This window comes from Sphaerodactylus townsendi, linkage group LG05 (genome assembly GCF_021028975.2).
Source record: "Sphaerodactylus townsendi isolate TG3544 linkage group LG05, MPM_Stown_v2.3, whole genome shotgun sequence".
Taxonomy (NCBI): Eukaryota; Metazoa; Chordata; class Lepidosauria; order Squamata; family Sphaerodactylidae; genus Sphaerodactylus; species Sphaerodactylus townsendi.
The window spans coordinates 128,512,926-128,531,136 of record NC_059429.1 but is presented as its reverse complement, the minus strand read 5'-3'; the positions used below and the strand labels follow the sequence as shown (position 1 = coordinate 128,531,136).

The 18,211-nt window shown below is 45.7% G+C and overlaps 1 protein-coding gene across 1 annotated transcript; it reads right to left on the bottom strand.

The window, feature by feature from the left end:
* Window positions 1–469: 469 nt before the first annotated feature.
* Window positions 470–17,516, bottom strand: OGFR (opioid growth factor receptor). Its single transcript, XM_048498831.1, has 8 exons — window positions 17,163–17,516; window positions 13,823–13,870; window positions 9,148–9,210; window positions 6,747–6,834; window positions 4,995–5,073; window positions 3,810–3,876; window positions 3,081–3,229; window positions 470–2,082 (listed from the first exon to the last, which is right to left on the bottom strand). The coding sequence occupies exons 1-8, from the start codon at window positions 17,391–17,393 to the stop codon at window positions 702–704; spliced, it is 2,106 nt and encodes a 701-aa protein (XP_048354788.1). The 5' UTR covers window positions 17,394–17,516; the 3' UTR covers window positions 470–701.
* Between the last annotated feature and the right edge of the window lie 695 nt (window positions 17,517–18,211).

The following is an 18,211-nucleotide window of genomic DNA, read 5'->3' as shown; positions in this document are numbered from 1 at the left end:
TATTAAAGGGTCGCGGCATTAGGAAGGTTGAGAACCACTGGTCTACATGCTTAGGACTGCACAGTTAGCCATCTCTTCCGAAGGCTACCACGTATGGCTTAAAGGAAGCCAGAAGCTTTGCATTCAAAAGTTATTTTATTTATTAAAACATTAATTTAACAATAAAGCTATTAACACTGAAAAAAGCAGCCCAAAAAGGGGCTCGATTATCAAATCTGACCTTGGCTCCCCGGCCCTCATACGTTTTCCCCATCAGAGATGCTTAAATCATTTGGAACAAAAACAGATAAAAATATTCCTTCAGAGCTTCTAGGGCAGTGGTGGCGAACCTTTGGCACTCCAGATGTTATGGACTACAATTCCCATCAGCCCCTGCCAGCATGGCCAATTGGCCTTGCTGGCAAGGGCTGATGGGAATTGTAGTCCATAACATCTGGAGTGCCAAAGGTTCGCCACCACGGTTCTAGGGTACACGGGAGACCAACTCAGATCAGAAAACCACGAGTCTCAAGTCGTGCACCTTCCCTCCTCCCCTGGTTAGGATAACCCATTTTGGTACTCTATAAAGACATACAAATAACACCCCACAATTCAACCAGGAAAAAAAACACGTAGGTAGTGCGGACTGTGGAGCCGTTCTGCGCTCGGGTAAACTCCGCAGTCTGTCGCCAGCCTTTGGAACAAGAAGAACAAGTCCGCTTTTATCTGGGATTCCTCTCTGTGTCTGCCTCGGCTAGAGGGGCGGTGTTCTCTGTGGCTTTGGACGTTCCATCAAGACCGACTGCGTCCTCAGCCTTCCCTTTCATCCCCGCCTCTTCCTGTCCCAGACCACCTGTTTCCTGCTTTGAATTTGCAATAAGGGCCGGACAGGGCTGCGATAGTTCACGCTCTACCGTGGAGGTAGCCCCGCACTCGTTGGATGTATCTGGCACAGGATCACCAGAGGGAAGGTCCAAAGTACCAGTCGTTTCGGAGTTAAATGGAACATCCAGACCATCTGCAGTTCTGCAATCATTTTGAGATTCCAAAGTCTCACTGTTGCTCATTTTGAATTCTGCTGAGCAGACCTCATCCGCCTTCTCAGAGACGGCCATTTTGAAACTGGGTGTTCGGCTTCCAAAGGAAGTCACCTCAGTGTCCAGTTTTGCAGCTGTTTTCGTAACCGTCTCGTCGGAGGCCACCTCGTCGACTTTCCGCCTTTTCACCACAGCGCTGATTGAGTCGCCCTCTTTCAAATCTTGACCGTCTCCTCCTTCTATTGACGATTTCGCTTTCTCCGTAAGCGGAAGGCTCCCCGGGCCGTCTTGATCGATCACCACCTCTTCTAGGTTAGACGAGATCTTCTCGATGTCGGTGGGGGATCTCGATAACCCGACGCTTTCTCCGCTGGACCGGTTCGTCTCAAACTTCCTCTTCTTGGATTCCTTTAGAGACTCGCTGTCCGTTCCGCCACCGCCGCTTCCGGAATCGCTGGGGGAATCCTTGCCATCTGCTTTCATTTCACTACTTAGAGAGCCTTCTTTTGCATCTTCCCCTTCAGTTTTGACATCTGCTACTGACCCGGAACTAAATTCCTCTGTCGTTTCTGAAGTTTTATGCTCGCTTACTGGCCTCAACGGTAGCTCCGACGTACACTCGTCTGAATCCGGCTGCTCTTTTGCGTTATCGTTCGCTCTATCTGCAGCATTCCCGACCACGTGTATTTTATTTGGCGACCGGGATTTGTTCTCTTCCACACCCTCTCCTTCTTTAGCAAGCTCCTGCTCTTCTTTCGGGGCTAGTTTGTTAGGAAGCTCTGGGGACCGAGGTTTTAATTCCATGAGTTTCTTACGGCGGCCCCAGACAAATTCGTGCTTTGGCTCGAAGTGTTGCCAGGCGAAATGTACCAGCTCCCGCCGCTTCTGCTTGTCTCGGACCGTGAACATGAAGTAGTCCAAAGCGCTTCTCATCACGCGCGGGAGCGTCTGATGAACCAGAGTCTCCGTCAGGAAGAACTTCACGAGGTGAACCTGGTAGTGTTCTTTCCCCATCTCTCCCAAGCACTTCAAGATGCGGGTGATGCGCAGATTGTTATGAGTATACCTGAAATGACAGAGAGAGAAAGAAAATTAGATCAATGTGATCGTGTTTATTGCAGGACCAGCAACAAAGGATGATGTAAAGCAGCAGTGGCGTAGGAGGTTAAGAGCTCGTGTATCTAATCTGGAGGAACCAGGTTTGATTCCTAGCTCTGCCGCCTGAGCTGTGGAGGCTTATCTGGGGAATTCAGATTAGCCTGTGCACTCCCACACACGCCAGCTGGGTGACCTTGGGCTAGTCACAGCTTCTCGGAGCTCTCTCAGCCCCACCCACCTCACAGGGTGTTTGTTGTGAGGGGGGAAGGGCAAGGAGATTGTAAGCCCCTTTGAGTCTCCTGCAGGAGAGAAAGGGGGGATATAAATCCAAACTCCTCTTCTTCTTCTAAAGGGATCTGAAGGACTTCTTGGTCCCTTATAAATCTATCCCAACGAATATGAGAATTATCATTCATTTTTACACACCTTTGTCAAGACCATTATTTGGTGCATTATTGGGCATGGTAGTTTGATACCTTGGGAGAGGGCGACTGATAAATCAAAAAATAAAAAATAAAATAAATACAAGAGCATTTATGCCAAAATTTATTTGTTCTTGCAACTTTCAAACGGATGGGGGAAACGGAGCTAGGTAGGCACTAGGATGCAGGCGGAGCGTTCTACAACAAAGAAGGTCCGGTATGCTTTTCGCTGGCAGAGGAATATACAATCTGCTAACAACTTTATGTGAAACAAAGGATACCAGAGTCAGATCTAAGAAAAGGACATTTCTAAGCAAGTTCCATTATCATTCTGGGTTGTGTAGACATATAATACAGACCACCTCTTCGTACCATAGAGTTGGAAGGGGCCATACAAGCCATCTAGTCGTACCCCCTGCTCAATGCAAGCTCTTCCTAGAGCAGGGTTTTTTAAATGATGAATCCAAACCGGGAAATTATCAAGTCACCACGAGCCGTGTGCCCACAGGTACAACTCAGCACAAACTGCAATCAAACAACTCACTGGTTGAGGTTCCAGAACCGTTCGAGATAGTTGTCTGCTCTTCTCAACTCGCCCTCTTTTTCGTCGATCAGTTCTATCCCATAAAAACCCAGCATGAGCTTATAAGCTCGGACGAACCGGTCCATAACTTCCTCAGATTTCCTAAAGGCCTGAAAAAAACACCAACAGAGTTTCTGGGACACACTGATCAGGGATGGGAAAAGAAATTCTCAGAACAGAACGGCAGAAAACTTGCATGGAAACACATTACGTCCAGGTTGCCTCTCAGAGTGCTTACCACTATATGCCTCCCCCCCCCCAAGACCTTAGAGTTCAGCTACTAAAAGGTAGCTGACATAATAGCCATTTTTAGATGTGAAGGGATGTCAGCCTCTCCTCATAAGGAAGGTGCACCAATCCTTCAATCATCCTCGCTGCCCTTCTCTTGGTTTATCAAGGCCAGTATTGTCTACTCTGACTGACAGAAGCTCTCCACGGTCCCAGGTGAGGTCTTTCACACCACCTTCTGCCTGGTCCTTTTCCACTGGAGGTGCCAGGAATTGAACCTGAGATCTTCTGCATTAAGAGGAGATAAAGCTTATCACTGAGCCACGGGTTTCCTCCTCTTCCCAAGTTTCCTGGTCAATACGAGAGGAAACCAAGAAATTGAACAGTGTGAAAACTCAAGAGACCGAAGTGAACCTGCTTCACCAGACAATCAGAGATGAACGCCAAAGCCCCAGATCCTACCTTGATTTCATTACAAGTGAGAAGCTTTGCCCGCCAGTTCATCCCCTGCTCCCGCAAAGGAAACAACCTGAAAAGGAAGGGAAATGTTTTGCGGCTGGCAGAAAGGCACAGATAAAACAGAGAAGAAACTCAAGTTTGAGAAGAGGAAAGAGAGGGGTTAAATTTGCAAGGGAGACCACTCATTTACGATGTTACAGTCTATGTACTTAAGAATAGTGCATACTTTAAATATATTTATTTATTTGTTGGATTTATAGGCCGCCTCACCCCCGAAGGGCTCGAGGCGGCTCACAATATAGCTGTTCTCTAAGACAGCAATCAATACAAAAATATAACTTAAACCCATTAAAACTTGAGCAGCAGTTACTAAAAATAAATACAATTAGAACAACAGAAGTTGTTAAAAACAGGCACCCGATCTAAAGGCCAAAAGGGGCAGGCAGGGCCCAAGATGGAGTCAGGGCCCAACCAAGATGGAGAACGCACGCACGCACAGGTTATTTCAAGTTAAGCATAAATATTTTAATAACCTGATTAGACTTAAGAACTTCATGCACTACCATAACATGGTTTCCTTTTTTAATGTATAAAAAAGTATATCCATCTGACTAAAAAAACTTCTTTTCTAAATATAATCAATGAGAATGAAGTAATAAATAACTAGATTGCTCAACGGCTAATGTTACGGTTGATTCTATCTAGTATACTACCTAATGTGAATTTATTCTTAATGTAACGAGATTATAAATGCAGATTCATTTAATATAATCTGTTCCAAAATGTATTGGTCTTATTTATTGTCGAAGGCTTTCACGGCCGGAATCACTGAGGTGCTGTGTGGTTTCCGGGCTGTATGGCCGTGTTCTAGCAGCATTCTCTCCTGACGTTTCGCCTGCATCTGTGGCTGGCATCTTCAGAAGATCTGATAGTAGGAATGGAAAGCAAGTAGAGTATATACTTCAGATCCTCTGAAGATGCCAGCCACAGATGCAGGCGAAACGTCAGGAGAGAATGCTGCTAGAACACGGCCATGCAGCCCGGAAACCAGACAGAACCCTATTGTTCTTATTGCTATAATTGTTATGTTTGCTCGTGTTTATTGTTTTTTAACTCCCCACTTTTTATAACTTTTTGTTGATAAAATAATAATTATTTGGAAAAAAATTCGCCACGGAGGCCACTGACCACTGAATGTATGAATGGTTTTCTTCCAAAGTTGCATAATCGTGTTGCCATGTCTCTAGGAGGTCTTCTATAAGGAGGCCTAGAAGAAAGGGAAAACATCTGTGATTGAGAAGTAGGTGGGCTTTCAGGTGACTTCAGGGGAAGACGATTGGTGACGGACAGGGAAAAGTCAGTGTGGTGTGGTGGTCAGACAATCAGACTCTGACCTGGGAAATCCAGGTTTAAATTCCCACAGCCATTCCAAATCCAAATCCAAAACCTTTATTAGGCATAAAACCGGTGTGTGCCAAAAATTCCAAATATAATAAGAAGGTCATTATTGCACAACTTGCAGTACACAGAGTAAAAATATAGCAACCGCTTCAGAGATTTCAACATTAGAGTTATTTAGAAGCTTAGCCATTTTTATCTTATTTATTTATTTGTTATATTTATATACCGCCCTCCCCGAAGGCTCAGGGCGGTTTCCATCAACAATAAAAGTTTAAAACATCATATATATAATTTATCTAAAATACATAAAATATTAAACTATAGATGGCTTCAGCTCTTCTATTCCCCTTTTATGAACCCACGGGAGGCCAGATGTTTTTATGGCTTTTTTATCTTATCAGAAAGAAGCATAAATCCTGTTGGTCATACAGCTCTCAAATCAGTTCTGATGTTGTTGTATTTTGAACAATGGAGCAGAATGTGAGAAAGTGTATCAGTCGTATCAGGACAAAATCGACCGTAACGCTCATTTTGTGGAATATTAGAGAAGCGACCTTGAAGATGTACCGACGGAAAAGAGTTACACCTTGCTCTAGTCATGACCCATCTGCCGTTGTAATTAACAAGTTGCTCCAGGTATAAATTCCCACAGCCATGAAACTTTGGATGGATGATTCTTTCCGTCTAACCTACTTCACAGGGTTGCAAGAAGAGTAAAATGGAGGAAAGGAAAATCCCTCAGTCACTCAGCAAATCCTCACTACTCAAGAGACTACCAAAATCACTCGGCCTGAAAACAAATTCTGGTTTGCATTATTTCATCTGAATGACACAAAGATACTACAAGCAAGGACTAATCTTTATACACCCAGGGTTCAAAAGCATCTGAGGGAGACTGGGTATTTACCTCAGGAAAATTAATCCTATGTCCTGGAAGCAGTGTCATCGAAGCAGCAGTGGCGTAGGAGGTTAAGAGCTCGTGTATCTAATCTGGAAGAACCGGGTTTGATTCCCAGCTCTGCTGCCTGAGCTGTGGAGGCTGATCTGGGGAATTCAGAATAGCCTGTGCACTCCCACACACGCCAGCTGGGTGACCTTGGGCTAGTCACAGCTTCTCGGAGCTCTCTCAGCCCCACCTACCTCACAGGGCGTTTGTTGTGAGGGGGGAAGGGCAAGGAGATTGTAAGCCCCTTTGAATCTCCTGCAGGAGAGAAAGGGGGGGCCCTTCGGGGATCGGGCGGTATACAAATTAAATAAATAAAAATAAAAATAAAAATAAAAATAAAATAAAATAATAATAATAATAATAATAATAATAATAATAATAATAATAATAATAATAATAATAATAATAATAATATAAATCCAAACTCTTCTTCTTTCTGTGTGGGTTTTTCTTCTGTCACTCATTTTCTGTCTGGTATGAAAAGCTTTTTTAACCAAACACAACTCACACATACAGCAAGACCCAGTGGAAACTGCAGAGGGGCCGGCAGCCCTTTCCTTCAGAAAAATATACAACAAAACTGAGGCACATACCCCGAGGCACGAAGGAGATCTCATTTTTGTAAAAGCTCAGATTCCACATTTCTTCCTCTTGGGTTTCAGTGTCTGTTTCTTCCAAATCCTGAGAGACCAAAAGAAACAGGGTGAGCGAGTGGCCTCCACACCATTCTTTCCAACAAACACTTAAGTTAAAAGGAACGGAGCTGTCATCTAATTCATAAGAACATAAGAACAAGCCTGCTGGATCAGACCAGAGTCCATCTAGTCCGGCACTCTGCTACTCGCAGTGGCCCACCAGGTGCCTTTGGGAGCTCACAGACAGGAGGTGAAAGCAATGGCCTTCTGCTGCTGCTGCTGCTCCCGAGCACCTGGTCTGCTGAGGCATTTGCAATCTCAGATCAAGGAGGATCAAGCTTGGCAGCCATAGATCGACTTCTCCTCCATAAATCTGTCCAAGCCCTTTTTAAAGCTATCCAGGTTAGTGGCCATCACCACCTCCTGTGGCAGCATATTCACTGATTTTCCGATTGATATATCAGAACTTATGAGTTGGGGTGGTGGTGTTTCCACATGGAATCGGTATTGGTCTGATGCTATTTCACTTGTTCATAAACTATTTGAAACTGGTGCAGGAGATCAGCTAGTAAATGACACCAAGTTATTCAGGAGGGTGAAAGGCAAGGCGGATTTTTCCAAATTGGGTAACAATGCGGCAAATTAAGTTCCAGATGGGTGGGTATGAAAATGTTGATTCTGCAAACAACAATAAGAAGCTAATTGCACACTGGGCATTATTAATAAAGGGACTGACATAAAATGGCCAACGTTGTAACACCTGTGTATAAAACTATGGTCTTATATATTGACTACTGAACATAAAGCAACACTTATTAAATATTTAGATCCCCATAATATCGAGAAAATGCTAGATTATAACAATGTGAAAAAGCAACCTGAGATTTTTTTTAGTTATTATCCTTTACAATCTCTCCCCATTTTGTCGCAGGCAGAATAAATCTCACACAAACGGTTTTATTTCTTCAGATCTTCCTATTATTCTTTCTTAATGTGAAGATACATACTTTTAAATCGGTGGCCAAAAATCATGTACAATTTTTATGGCAAGGAAAATGTTCTAGAGTAGTTGAAGGACACCATTCTAATTTCTCCTATTTAACAGGAGAAAGAGAAAGGACTAAAATATGACATGTAAAGCAACAGAGATTTGTGCTATGCAACTATGAAAGGTTTGGAAGAGATTTCTGCAGGTACAACTTAATTCTTGCTCTATAAACTGCACCTTCCAGAATCCCTTGTTGTGCCAGCTGTTAAAAAGTGGAGAAATACAGAGCTATTTCAAGCAACAAATGGAACCCATATTTCAATTCCAGTCACAGATAAATGCAGGAATCTTTCAACCGTGTGCTGGAACAAAGGACACAACTCAATACCAATACCAAAGGCAAATAGCTCTAGGTTCTGGACAGTGAGCTAAACTGCTCAAAATTCTGTTCACTACGTGAGACCTCAAAATGACAAATTCATGCTTTTTAATTTTGTTACAACAGATACGTTTTGTGGCTCGATGGAAGAACCTCCGCTTTGCGTGCAGAAGGTGCCAGGTTCAATGCCCGGCACGGCCAGTTTCAAAGAACCAGGAAGTAGATGGTGTAAAAGGCCCCTACGTAAGACTCTGGAGAGCGGCTACCAGTCAGAGTAGGCAATACTGAAGAAAGGATTCAGCGTAAGGCAGCTTCAGGTGCAAGTTTGCAGGTCAGACGCTTTCAAGTAAGAAATCTGTCTCATTTAAGCACTTTCTGAGCAAAACCCTGAAAACGTTCCTAAAACATTTCCACCCCCCCCCCCCCCCCGATTCATGTCCGCACTCACCCCCTTGAAACGAATCCTGGCCGCCATTTTGTGATTTTTGCCCTTTTTCTTGGTTTGTGGCTGGTTCCCGCATTCTATGCTTCACAGCTTTGTGCTGTGATTCTCTTGGCCTTCTGTGCTCCATCCGTCGAAGAATACCCCCCTCAAACAAACAACAGGAAGGCTCCAAAAACAGGAAAGGGGGAATGGAAACTGCGCACAGAAAATGGTGCCGAGGAAAAAGACTGGGAAAGGCTCAGAGGCACGGGGAAGTTCTTAAATGAGGCCGCACAGCAACTGAAGCCATTTTAAACACACTTCAGCCAGAGAATCGTTTTAATTGGGGATTAGTTTAAAATGTTTTGAGGCTGCAAATAAAAACGTTTCGGGGTAAAAACAACATGGAACTCCGTGAAGGAAATATTTATTTCCTGCCTCGAAACGTTTTAAAACGTCTGTGCGGAAAGGGACAAAGCGGTTATCTAACGATGGAAATTCCACCAACCTCAACAGTCTAGTCTCGGAAGCTGAGCAAAGAGAACGATAGACAGCTGCAAGCTCTTACCGGGTAGTTATGCCTGTACCTCTGCATATCTTTAGCAGCCATCCAGTTGCGCCGGCTTGTGCTCTGAGGGAAAAGAGGGAATCAAAAGTCAGGGGAGAAAAGCCTAAACCCCTAAAAATCATCCCTTCAACCGCAGTGGTTTCAATGGCTGTTTGCTGCTAGGTCGGAGTCTCCAACATGGTGCCCCAGAGCAGTGCTTTTAGAAGAGGAAGAGTTTGGATTTATATCTCCCCCTTTCTCTCCTGTAAGGCGGCTCAAAGGGGTTTACAATCTCCCTCCCCCACCAACAAACACCCTGTGAGGTGGGTGGGGCTGAGAGAGCTCCGAAGAACTGTGACTAGCCCTAGGTCACCCAGCTGGCATGTATTGGAGTGCACAAGCTAATCTGGTTCACCAGATAAGCTTCTACAGGTCAAGTGGCAGAGCGGGGAATCAAACCTAGTTCTCCAGATTAGAGTGCACCTGCTCTTAACCACTGCACCACACTGGATGGCCTGTTTTTCTTATGCTGGCCCTAAGTGGCAACTCTGCCACTGGCAGCCCTTCTAATCTGGAGAACCGGGTTTGATTCCCCACTCCTCCACGTGAGTGGCAGAGGGAATCAAAAGTCAGGGAAGAAAAGCCTAAACCCTTAAAATTCGTTCCTTCCACCACAGTGGTTCCAACAGTTGTCTGCTGCTAGGTCGGAGTCTCCAACTTGGTGGCCCAGCGCATCTACCAACATCTTTCCCTGTGCCCCCAAGTTTTTAGAAAGAGGGAGCAGGTGAGGCTTGTGGCCTAAAGAACTTCTAAGTGGCAACCAGAGATCTAATTGCCTAGGCAGATTTTTTTAGAAGTTGGTGCAGCAGAACCTGCTGACAAAGCACAAAGACTGTGTGACTGAAAGTACGCTGTGTGTATGAATGCAAGGAAATAATATTGTGAAGTATCTTCGTTTTTAGAAGTATTCCGCTAGCCACAGCTTTTGAGGTATATGTTGAAAAGGTGCTACTGCTGTTATGCACGGCCCCACTCCCTGGTATTTCGTCGTTGGCTCCGCCTCTTGCGGCAGTCATTCCACAATTGGGCCGCAACACCGTTTCATAATTTCAAAGGTGCCTGCAGGCTCAAAGAATTTGGGGACCCTTGTTCTAATCCAGGCTTTCCACCGACCTAGGAAGGTGTCCTCCACTGAAGAAAAACGCAGCAGGAATCATTGGATCCACCTTGTTGGGATGAAGTTGTTGAATTCAGCCCACAATAACGATGCGTTTTTATCCTGCCCTTCTGCCAAAATGGAATTCAGCTTCTATTTTACAAGTCTGTGAAATACGTTAAGCTGAAAGTGAGACTGAAAGAAAATTGTCCAGTGATACATCCGGTCACATGATGTTATGATGTTGCAAGATGTTAAGAGCATAAGAACAAGCCTGCTGGATCAGACCAGAGTCCATCTAGTCCAGCACTCTGCTACTCGCAGTGACCCACCAGGTGCCTTTGGGAGCTCACATGCAGGAGGTGAAAGCAATGGCCTTCTGCTGCTGCTGCTCCTGAGCACCTGTTCTGCTAAGGCATTTGCAACCTCATACCAAGGAGGATCAAGATTGGTAGCCATAGATCGACTTCTCCTCCATAAATCTGTCCAAGCCCCTTTGAAAGCTATCCAGGTTAGTGGCCATCACTACCTCCTGTGGCAGCATATTCCAAACCCCAATCACACGTTGTGTGAAGAAATGGTTCCCTTTATTAGTCCTAATTCTTCCCTCCAGCATTTTCAATGGATGCCCCCTGGTTCTAGTATTGTGAGAAAAAGAGAAAAATGTTTCTCTGTCAACATTTTCTACCCCATGCTATCCCATGTTCTACAGAGCTCAAAAGTTCGTAGGGCATTTTGTGCTGTGGCTGGGTCAGCCCTAATAAAACGGGAGACCATTTCTCATGCTTTCAGGATTTATCTGCAGATTGACGAGGATACTCAAGGATCAACAAGGATACGGGCAAGCTACCTCTCATATTGCAAGAAGCCTGTGTACGAAAAGAATGTTTGCACTTCATGAAGAACCTTGTACCGCTTGAACTATTCCCCGTCTGGTTCCCGTTTTAGTTACAGAGGTATTTACCTTCTGAGCTCTTTCAAGAGAACTTTTTCCAAAATGCTGACCGCATAGAGAAAGGCTGCCTCTAATCTTCATGCTGCTAGTCTTGGCTCTTTAAATTCTTTTGCCGTTTTCCTAGCTGTATTATGTATTCATTCCAGAATTTTTTTCAGGAACCCGCCCAAAATAGCTTACAAGTCCGCACCCCCATATTAAAAGGTATGAAGAGATGTCATATATCAGTGATGGCGAACCTATGGCATGGGTGCCAGAGGTGGCACTCAAGAGCCCTCTCTGTGGGCACGTGCACACTGGGGGTGGAAAATCACACACATCTAGGATGGCCTGGGCCACTGAGCACGACGTGCGCACACCGCAGTGAGCAGGGAGTACTTGGCTGGCAGGCCTGGTGCCTGTGCTCCGGGTGGCTGCTGCCCGGGGGGGGGGGGCACAGAGGAGACAGAGATGCTAGAGAGGCACAGAGCGGTGCGCATGGGACTTGCTGGAGGCTAGAGCAGGCTGGCCCCTGCTCGAGTGGGTGGGGCGGAGGAAGAGGGAGCCAACCGTTTTTTTCTAAACGAAAACCTCAGCATTAGGGTTAAATTGCTGGGTTGGCACTTTGTGATAAATAAGTGGGGTTTGGGTCTCAAAAAGGTTCGCCATCACCGTCATATGCGGTATGCAATATGCTAAAAAAGAACCCCGTGGCACAGAGCGGTAAGCTGAAATAGCGCAGACAAAGCTCTGCTCACAACAGAGTTCGATCCCAACAGAAGTCGGATTCGGGCAGGTGGCTCGAAGTTGATTCAGCCTTCCATCCTTCCAAGGTCCGTAAACTGAGCGCCCAGTTTGCTGAAGGGAAAGTGTAGACGGCAAACCATCCCATTAAAAAGTCTGCCTGGTAAATGTTGTGATATGATGTCACCCCATGGGTCAGTAATGACTTGGAGCTCGCACAGGGGGGACCACCTTTAGCACTACGCAAAAGGTGACTCCATGACCTAACAGAATAAAACTACGATATTTATGCTCTTAAATCTCATAGGCATCATGACAACACATTTTTATGCGCTATGTCATATTGATATGCTCTTAATGCACTGATGTAATCTCAAACACAATTAAGGCGCATTCTACCATATGCTGTACTATGCTTAGAAACTGGTCTGAACCTACTTGAAACAAGAGCATGGCTGAATACATTCAAGTATTGGATCAAACTATGTTTTAACTCTGATGAGCGCAGTTTAACATATATTGTGCGCCCAGACCTATTTGCCTCCGAATGGTATCAACTTCTTAAATCAAAAATCTACTCTCTAGGTTTAACACTTGAAGATCTATGTATGCTGTCACCCAGAGAGATTCTGCCAACCTTAAAAAGCAGACTTCTAGAACAGGAATACCATATCTTGTTGGGCCAAGCAAATAAATCATGCGCACCCTTTTCTGTTGGAATAGTACCAGAACAGGGGCACATAGCCAAATATCTTGAACTATTAACTGAACCCCAACAGAGATGGATTATTACAAGGGCCAGATGCAATACTTTTCCATTGGCCATTACAAGAGGTAAGCTACCTATCTATCCCTCTCAGGATCGGGTCTGTCCACATAATAAAACCAAAGTGGAGACTCTTGCTCACATTATACCGACTGTCTGAGATATGTAGATATTAGGAATTTCTCTCCTGGGCGGGTCTTAAACAAATCTGAAAGAGACTCTGAAAACTCTGTTGTGGAGCTTTTGTTAAATAACACAGAGGCCGTGCTCTTGGAAAAAGTAGCAAAATTTCTTTTACAAGTGACAGAATTTTCTAAGTAGCGTCCAGTTTATCTGTCTGTGTTTTGGATGTACTTTTGATTTGTACTTCAGAAATGTCTGTAATGCTCTGGAGCCTATTTTAATATGCCTAATAAAGGTTGTTGTATTGTATTGTAAGGCGCATTCATGGGGAAACGTGGACTCAAATTCCCACTCAGCCACAAAAATACTAGAGGCCCTCTAGTATTTAGAATAGCTTGGTTTCTTCACTTGGGCCTCTTCCGCACATGCAGAAGAATGCACTTCCAATCCACTTTGAAGCTGTGCAGAATAGCAAAATCCTCTTGCAAACAACTGTGAAAGTGGATTGAAAGTGCATTATTCTGCATGTGCGGAAGGGGCCTAAACCACCTCACTAAGGGACAACAGGATCCTCTGAAGATGCCAGTCACAGATGCAGGCGAAACATCAGGAGAAAATGCTACCAAAACACGGCCATACAGCCCAGAAACCACACAACACTCCAGCGATTCCGGCCGTGAAAACCTTCGACAATACACTGATCCACAATAAATTAGAAATTTTGTTAAACGTGTTTCAGCCGAACCCCAAATATTAGGTTGGTCTGTCTTGTTTTCTCAAAAACATTTCATGCAGTTTCTTCACAGGACAAGGCTAACTGGGGGGAAAAAGAAAAATAACTACAGCAATCAATCTCGCTCGCCATAACAACACTTCACATCCGGCCGAACAGACCCAACGGAAGGCGAGAGGTTCGGACAAGCTTTCGGCTTCCACGAGACATAAGAGCCCTTCCTTCTTCTTAAAGGCTTACCTTGTACCTTCCAAAACTCATCGCGGAACGATTCGGCCTCCGCCACTCCTGGAGAGAAAAGACTCGGTTCAAAATGAAGCTTTTTGAAAAAATTCTAACCCTGCATGTTACAAATGCAATCAATGTGGCTTTCCCCCACACTGAAAGTTTTGAAAACAGAAACACACAAGAAAGAACAATGTTTGCCAATTTACCTCGAGTACCCCTTCCCCAACAAGGTGGCAGAACAACTATTATTATTTTTAGATAGGAGTGTTTTTCTGTCACTGTTCCACCTGGAGAATTAAAGTGGTGTAGTGGTTAAGAGCAGGTGCACTCTAATCTGGAGAACTAGGTTTGATTCCCCGCTCTGCCGCTTGAGCAATGGAAGCTGATCTGGTGAACCAGATTAGCTTGTGCACTCCAGCACATACCAGCTGGGCTAGTCACAGTTCTTTGAAGCTCTCTCAGCCCCACCCACCTCACAGGGTGTTTGTTATGGGAAGAGGAAGGGAAAGAAGAAGAAGAAGAGTTTGGATTTATATCCCCCCTTTCTCTCCTGCAGGAGACTCAAAGGGGCGTACAATCTCCTTGCCCTTCCCCACTCACAACAAACACCCTGTGAGGTAGGTGGGGCTGAGAGAGCTCTGTGACTAGCCCAAGGTCACCCAGCTGGCATGTGTGGGAGTGCACAGGCTAATCTGAATTCCCCAGATAAGCCTCCACAGTTCAGGCAGCAGAGCTGGGAATCAAACCCGGTTCCTCCAGATTAGATACATGAGCTCTTAACCTCCTACACCACTGCTGCTCCTTGCAGGAGTCTCTCCTTGCAGGAGAGAAAGGAGGGATATAAATCCAAACTCTTCTTCTTAAAGGACCTATTTTAAATTGAAGTCCAGTGGCATCTTACAAGCCCACCAGATTTCTGCCTTATTTTGATAGATCAAACTAACAGCTGCCTCTTCACAATTGCTTTTTTACTGTCCCATTAAAGTGGTGGTTGAACGAAGGAATAAAACAGTTTCCTGTGAGAAAGCTCCTCTGCTTCCACGCACTGGTTACAGACCCTGGAGGTTAAAAAGGTCAAATGCCCAACATGATCCTGCATTAGCAAAAGTGATCCTGGCTTTCACTTCATCCAGGATTGCTGAGGAAGCAGAGACCTGCTCCAGTTGCAGCATAGTTCAGACTATGCCGCCTCTATAAAAAGCACACTCCAATTTCAGTTTCACTTCTCCCAGAGTCACAAAGCGATAGGAAAGCCAGCCGTAAGTTTCTGTTTCTTTCCATCAGAAGGACCGGGATTATCTTGTGTATTTTTTTCAGTTTCGTTCCAAGACGGCCAATGCTGAAGGGGGGCGGAACACTCATCATCAAGCTGCCACTCTCCAGGGGGGGCCGGGAGATCTCCGGGGATTACACAGCTGATCTTCAAACTACACAGAAGTGTTTACACTTCAGATCACACAAATCAGTTCTCCTGAACCAGAGGGAATACATTGGTTTGCCTGGAGGAAAGAGCTGTTGGGAGGCCCCTTTCCGATGAAATCATACCCTTTTGAGCTCCCCATCCTTCCCAAATCCCACCCCCAAATCTTCAGAACTTTCCCAATCCAGAATGGGCAAGCCCAAGTAGAGAAGAGAAGATATGGGGGGGGGGGGGGAGAAGAGTGACAGTCCCATGAAAGAAATAACTCATGGATCAAGACTGCCGAATATATTCAAAATAAAGCATCCAAATCATTAATAAACAACCGGTGCTAAATAGAGTGAAAAATCTCCAGTTACTACATTATTTTATTTAATACTCTATGGCAAAATAACTTATATCCCGGGGTACAGCTTACAATTTATTTATTGGTTCAATTTAATATACTGTCCGCCCCGGAGTATCATTTCCCATTGCCTCTCACGCAAGCATGCGTGTTTATTTCTTCATATCCCATTTTCCTCTCTCCAATGGGGACTCAACATAGGCTTGAACATGGTTCTCTCTTTCTCCATTTTCTCACAACAACCACCCTTTGAAGCAGGTCAGGATGAGGGTATGCAGCAGGCCCACGATCAACTAGTGAACTTCGATAATAGAAGTGGAGATTACAAGATCAGTCTTCCAGGACACACCATGCCAGCTCTCATACCAATGCTTGGGGGAGGCGGGGTTATTCTAAAATTATCTATGCTTTTTATAGTCCACCTTTCTTATAGAGATTCAAGGCAGGTTACCAAATGTGTGTCAGGACAATTGATAATATGGGGAAACAAACAGCAACAGATGTTATTAAAAACTTCCAATGGAAACGATCAACCTCCAAGGCATGGCATTCCACTATTAAACAGTCCCTTACCCCCAGGAAGTTTAGGTGGAATCTCTTTTCCTACAGTTCGAACCCATTACTCCACGCCCTAGCCCAGGGGTAGGGAACCTGCGGCTCTCCAGATGTTCAGGAACTACAATTCCCATCAGCCTCTGCCAGCATATTGGTGGCCATGCTGGCAAAGAACTGAGTGCCAAAATTACGCTCACTGCGGCTCTAGAGCAGCAGAAAACAAGCTTGCTCCACTGCGGCAGTTTGAAACGCTGTCTACAATCGATGCTCAAACTTGTGAAACTCAGCCTCTGCTGAAATTTCCTCAGCAGCAAAATGGGAGCCACCACCAACTGAGGCCATGCTGCTTAAGGGTAACCAAGAAACAGACAATGATCCTTGCCCAATCTCAGCGCACCAGCTCCTTCTTCTGAATCGGGCCTGGTTTTAAACCATTTTCTCTTTGCCAATTTTGCACAGACCATATTTTGCATGGACCATATTGCGTGGTGTAGTGTTGGTTCATTATGTAGGGCTGGACTCCTCTTCTAGTCTCCCTTCTCAAACCACTTCCAAAACCTTCCTAATGTTTATTAAATTGCAGGAAACCATTTCTATTTGTGCTATTTGGACGTGTAAAATAAATATATATTCTCATTAATTGCAGGAAACCACTCTGGCCATTCAAAGCGCTTTCCACCCACCTCCCATTCCCCACCAACAAGAACCCTTTCCAAATAAAATAATAATCTAAAAAAATCATTAGTGAGTGACCCCCCCCCCCCAAGGGGTCGAGAAGACGCGCCACTTAATTAGATTTGTGAGCCACTTAATTACATGTGTGACCTCTTAAGATGCTTTTCTCTTTAATGGCTCATTTTAATATGGGGGTTTATCCTCTTTTCCACAGCCAGAGAGACCTCAGCTCAACCGCACTGGGAAGGAGACGAATCTCAAGTGGGGAATAGCGTCCTGCTAGGCTGGAAGTAGATCTAATGGATCCCTCACCGGGCAGATCCCCCTCCCTTGTCCCCCAAAGAGATTCCTTTCACCTGCTTGGCGGAGGGCGATCGTCCCCTCCGAGGAGGCCGGGTCGCCCCCGGCTTGGGGGTGTCTGCAACAGCCGCCGACTCCTTCCTCTCCTCCTCCTCGTGTCCTTCATCCCTGCCCTCTTCCTCCTCCTCCCCTTCGTCTTCCCAGGTGGAATCGTACTCCCAGAGGCCTTCCTCCTCTTCCTCGCCGCCCGGGTCTTCCTCGGCCCCTCTGAACCACGCCGCCATCATTGTGGCCGCCGCCCGCCCGGGCGAAAGGAAAGCGAAAGAGAAGAGCCGCCCGGCACCTGCACGCCCGCCCCGCAGAGGAGGAAGAGGCGGCGGCGAAGGAGGTACAAAGCGAAAGGCACGCGGGGAAGTAGAGGGCGGAGTAACTCGGTCACGCCTCTCCGTGGGCGGTGCTGCTCTCTCATTGGCCGCGGCGCCGGGCCCTTCCGAACGTTGGGGAAGGTCTCGGCGTTCCATTTTCGAACGCTGCGGACGGGGTCTGTGATTGGCTGCGCTGCAGCGGCCGCTGCTGATCAATAAGGCTTCTGGCAAAGGGCGGATCATCTTCTTCCGCCTTTCCATTGATAGTTTTATTTCATTGATTCATTTATAGCTCGCCTTTTCCGCCCAGATGTGGAGGGCGCCCAGGAAGAAGAGGAGGAGTTTGGATTTATACCCTGCTTTTCTCTGCCCTTAAGGAATCTCAAAGCGGCTTACAAGCTCCTTCCCTTCTTCTCCTCACTACAGACACCTTGTGAGGTTGGTGGGGCCGAGAGTTCTGAGAGAACCGTGACTGGCCCAAGGTCACCCGGCAGACTCCATGTGGAGGAGTAGGGAACAAATCCAGTTTACCAAAGAAGAGTCCGCTGCTCTTAACCACTACACCAGGTTGGGGCTAGGTTGGGAACAGGACCATGGCACCCACAGGCAACATGTTGGAGGCCCCCACTATACGTGATAAACTACTGCCCCACGACTGATTAGTTGTCCACAGTGAAAGTCCTCCTGTACAATTCTGTTTTGTGGAATTTCCAGAACATCATCAAGAGTGGCCTACATGC

Bases quoted from the DNA above. Each gene is read 5' to 3' on its own strand.
- OGFR (XM_048498831.1), bottom strand. From the start codon at position 17,393: ATGATGGCGGCGTGGTTCAGAGGGGCCGAGGAAGACCCGGGCGGCGAG. The intron at 9,211-13,822 runs GTAAGCCTTTAA...CTTTTCCCTCAG, and splicing joins TGAGTTTTGGAAGGTACAAG to AGCACAAGCCGGCGCAACTG. The intron at 2,083-3,080 runs GTGAGTTGTTTG...CTGTCATTTCAG, and splicing joins CGGTTCTGGAACCTCAACCA to GTATACTCATAACAATCTGC.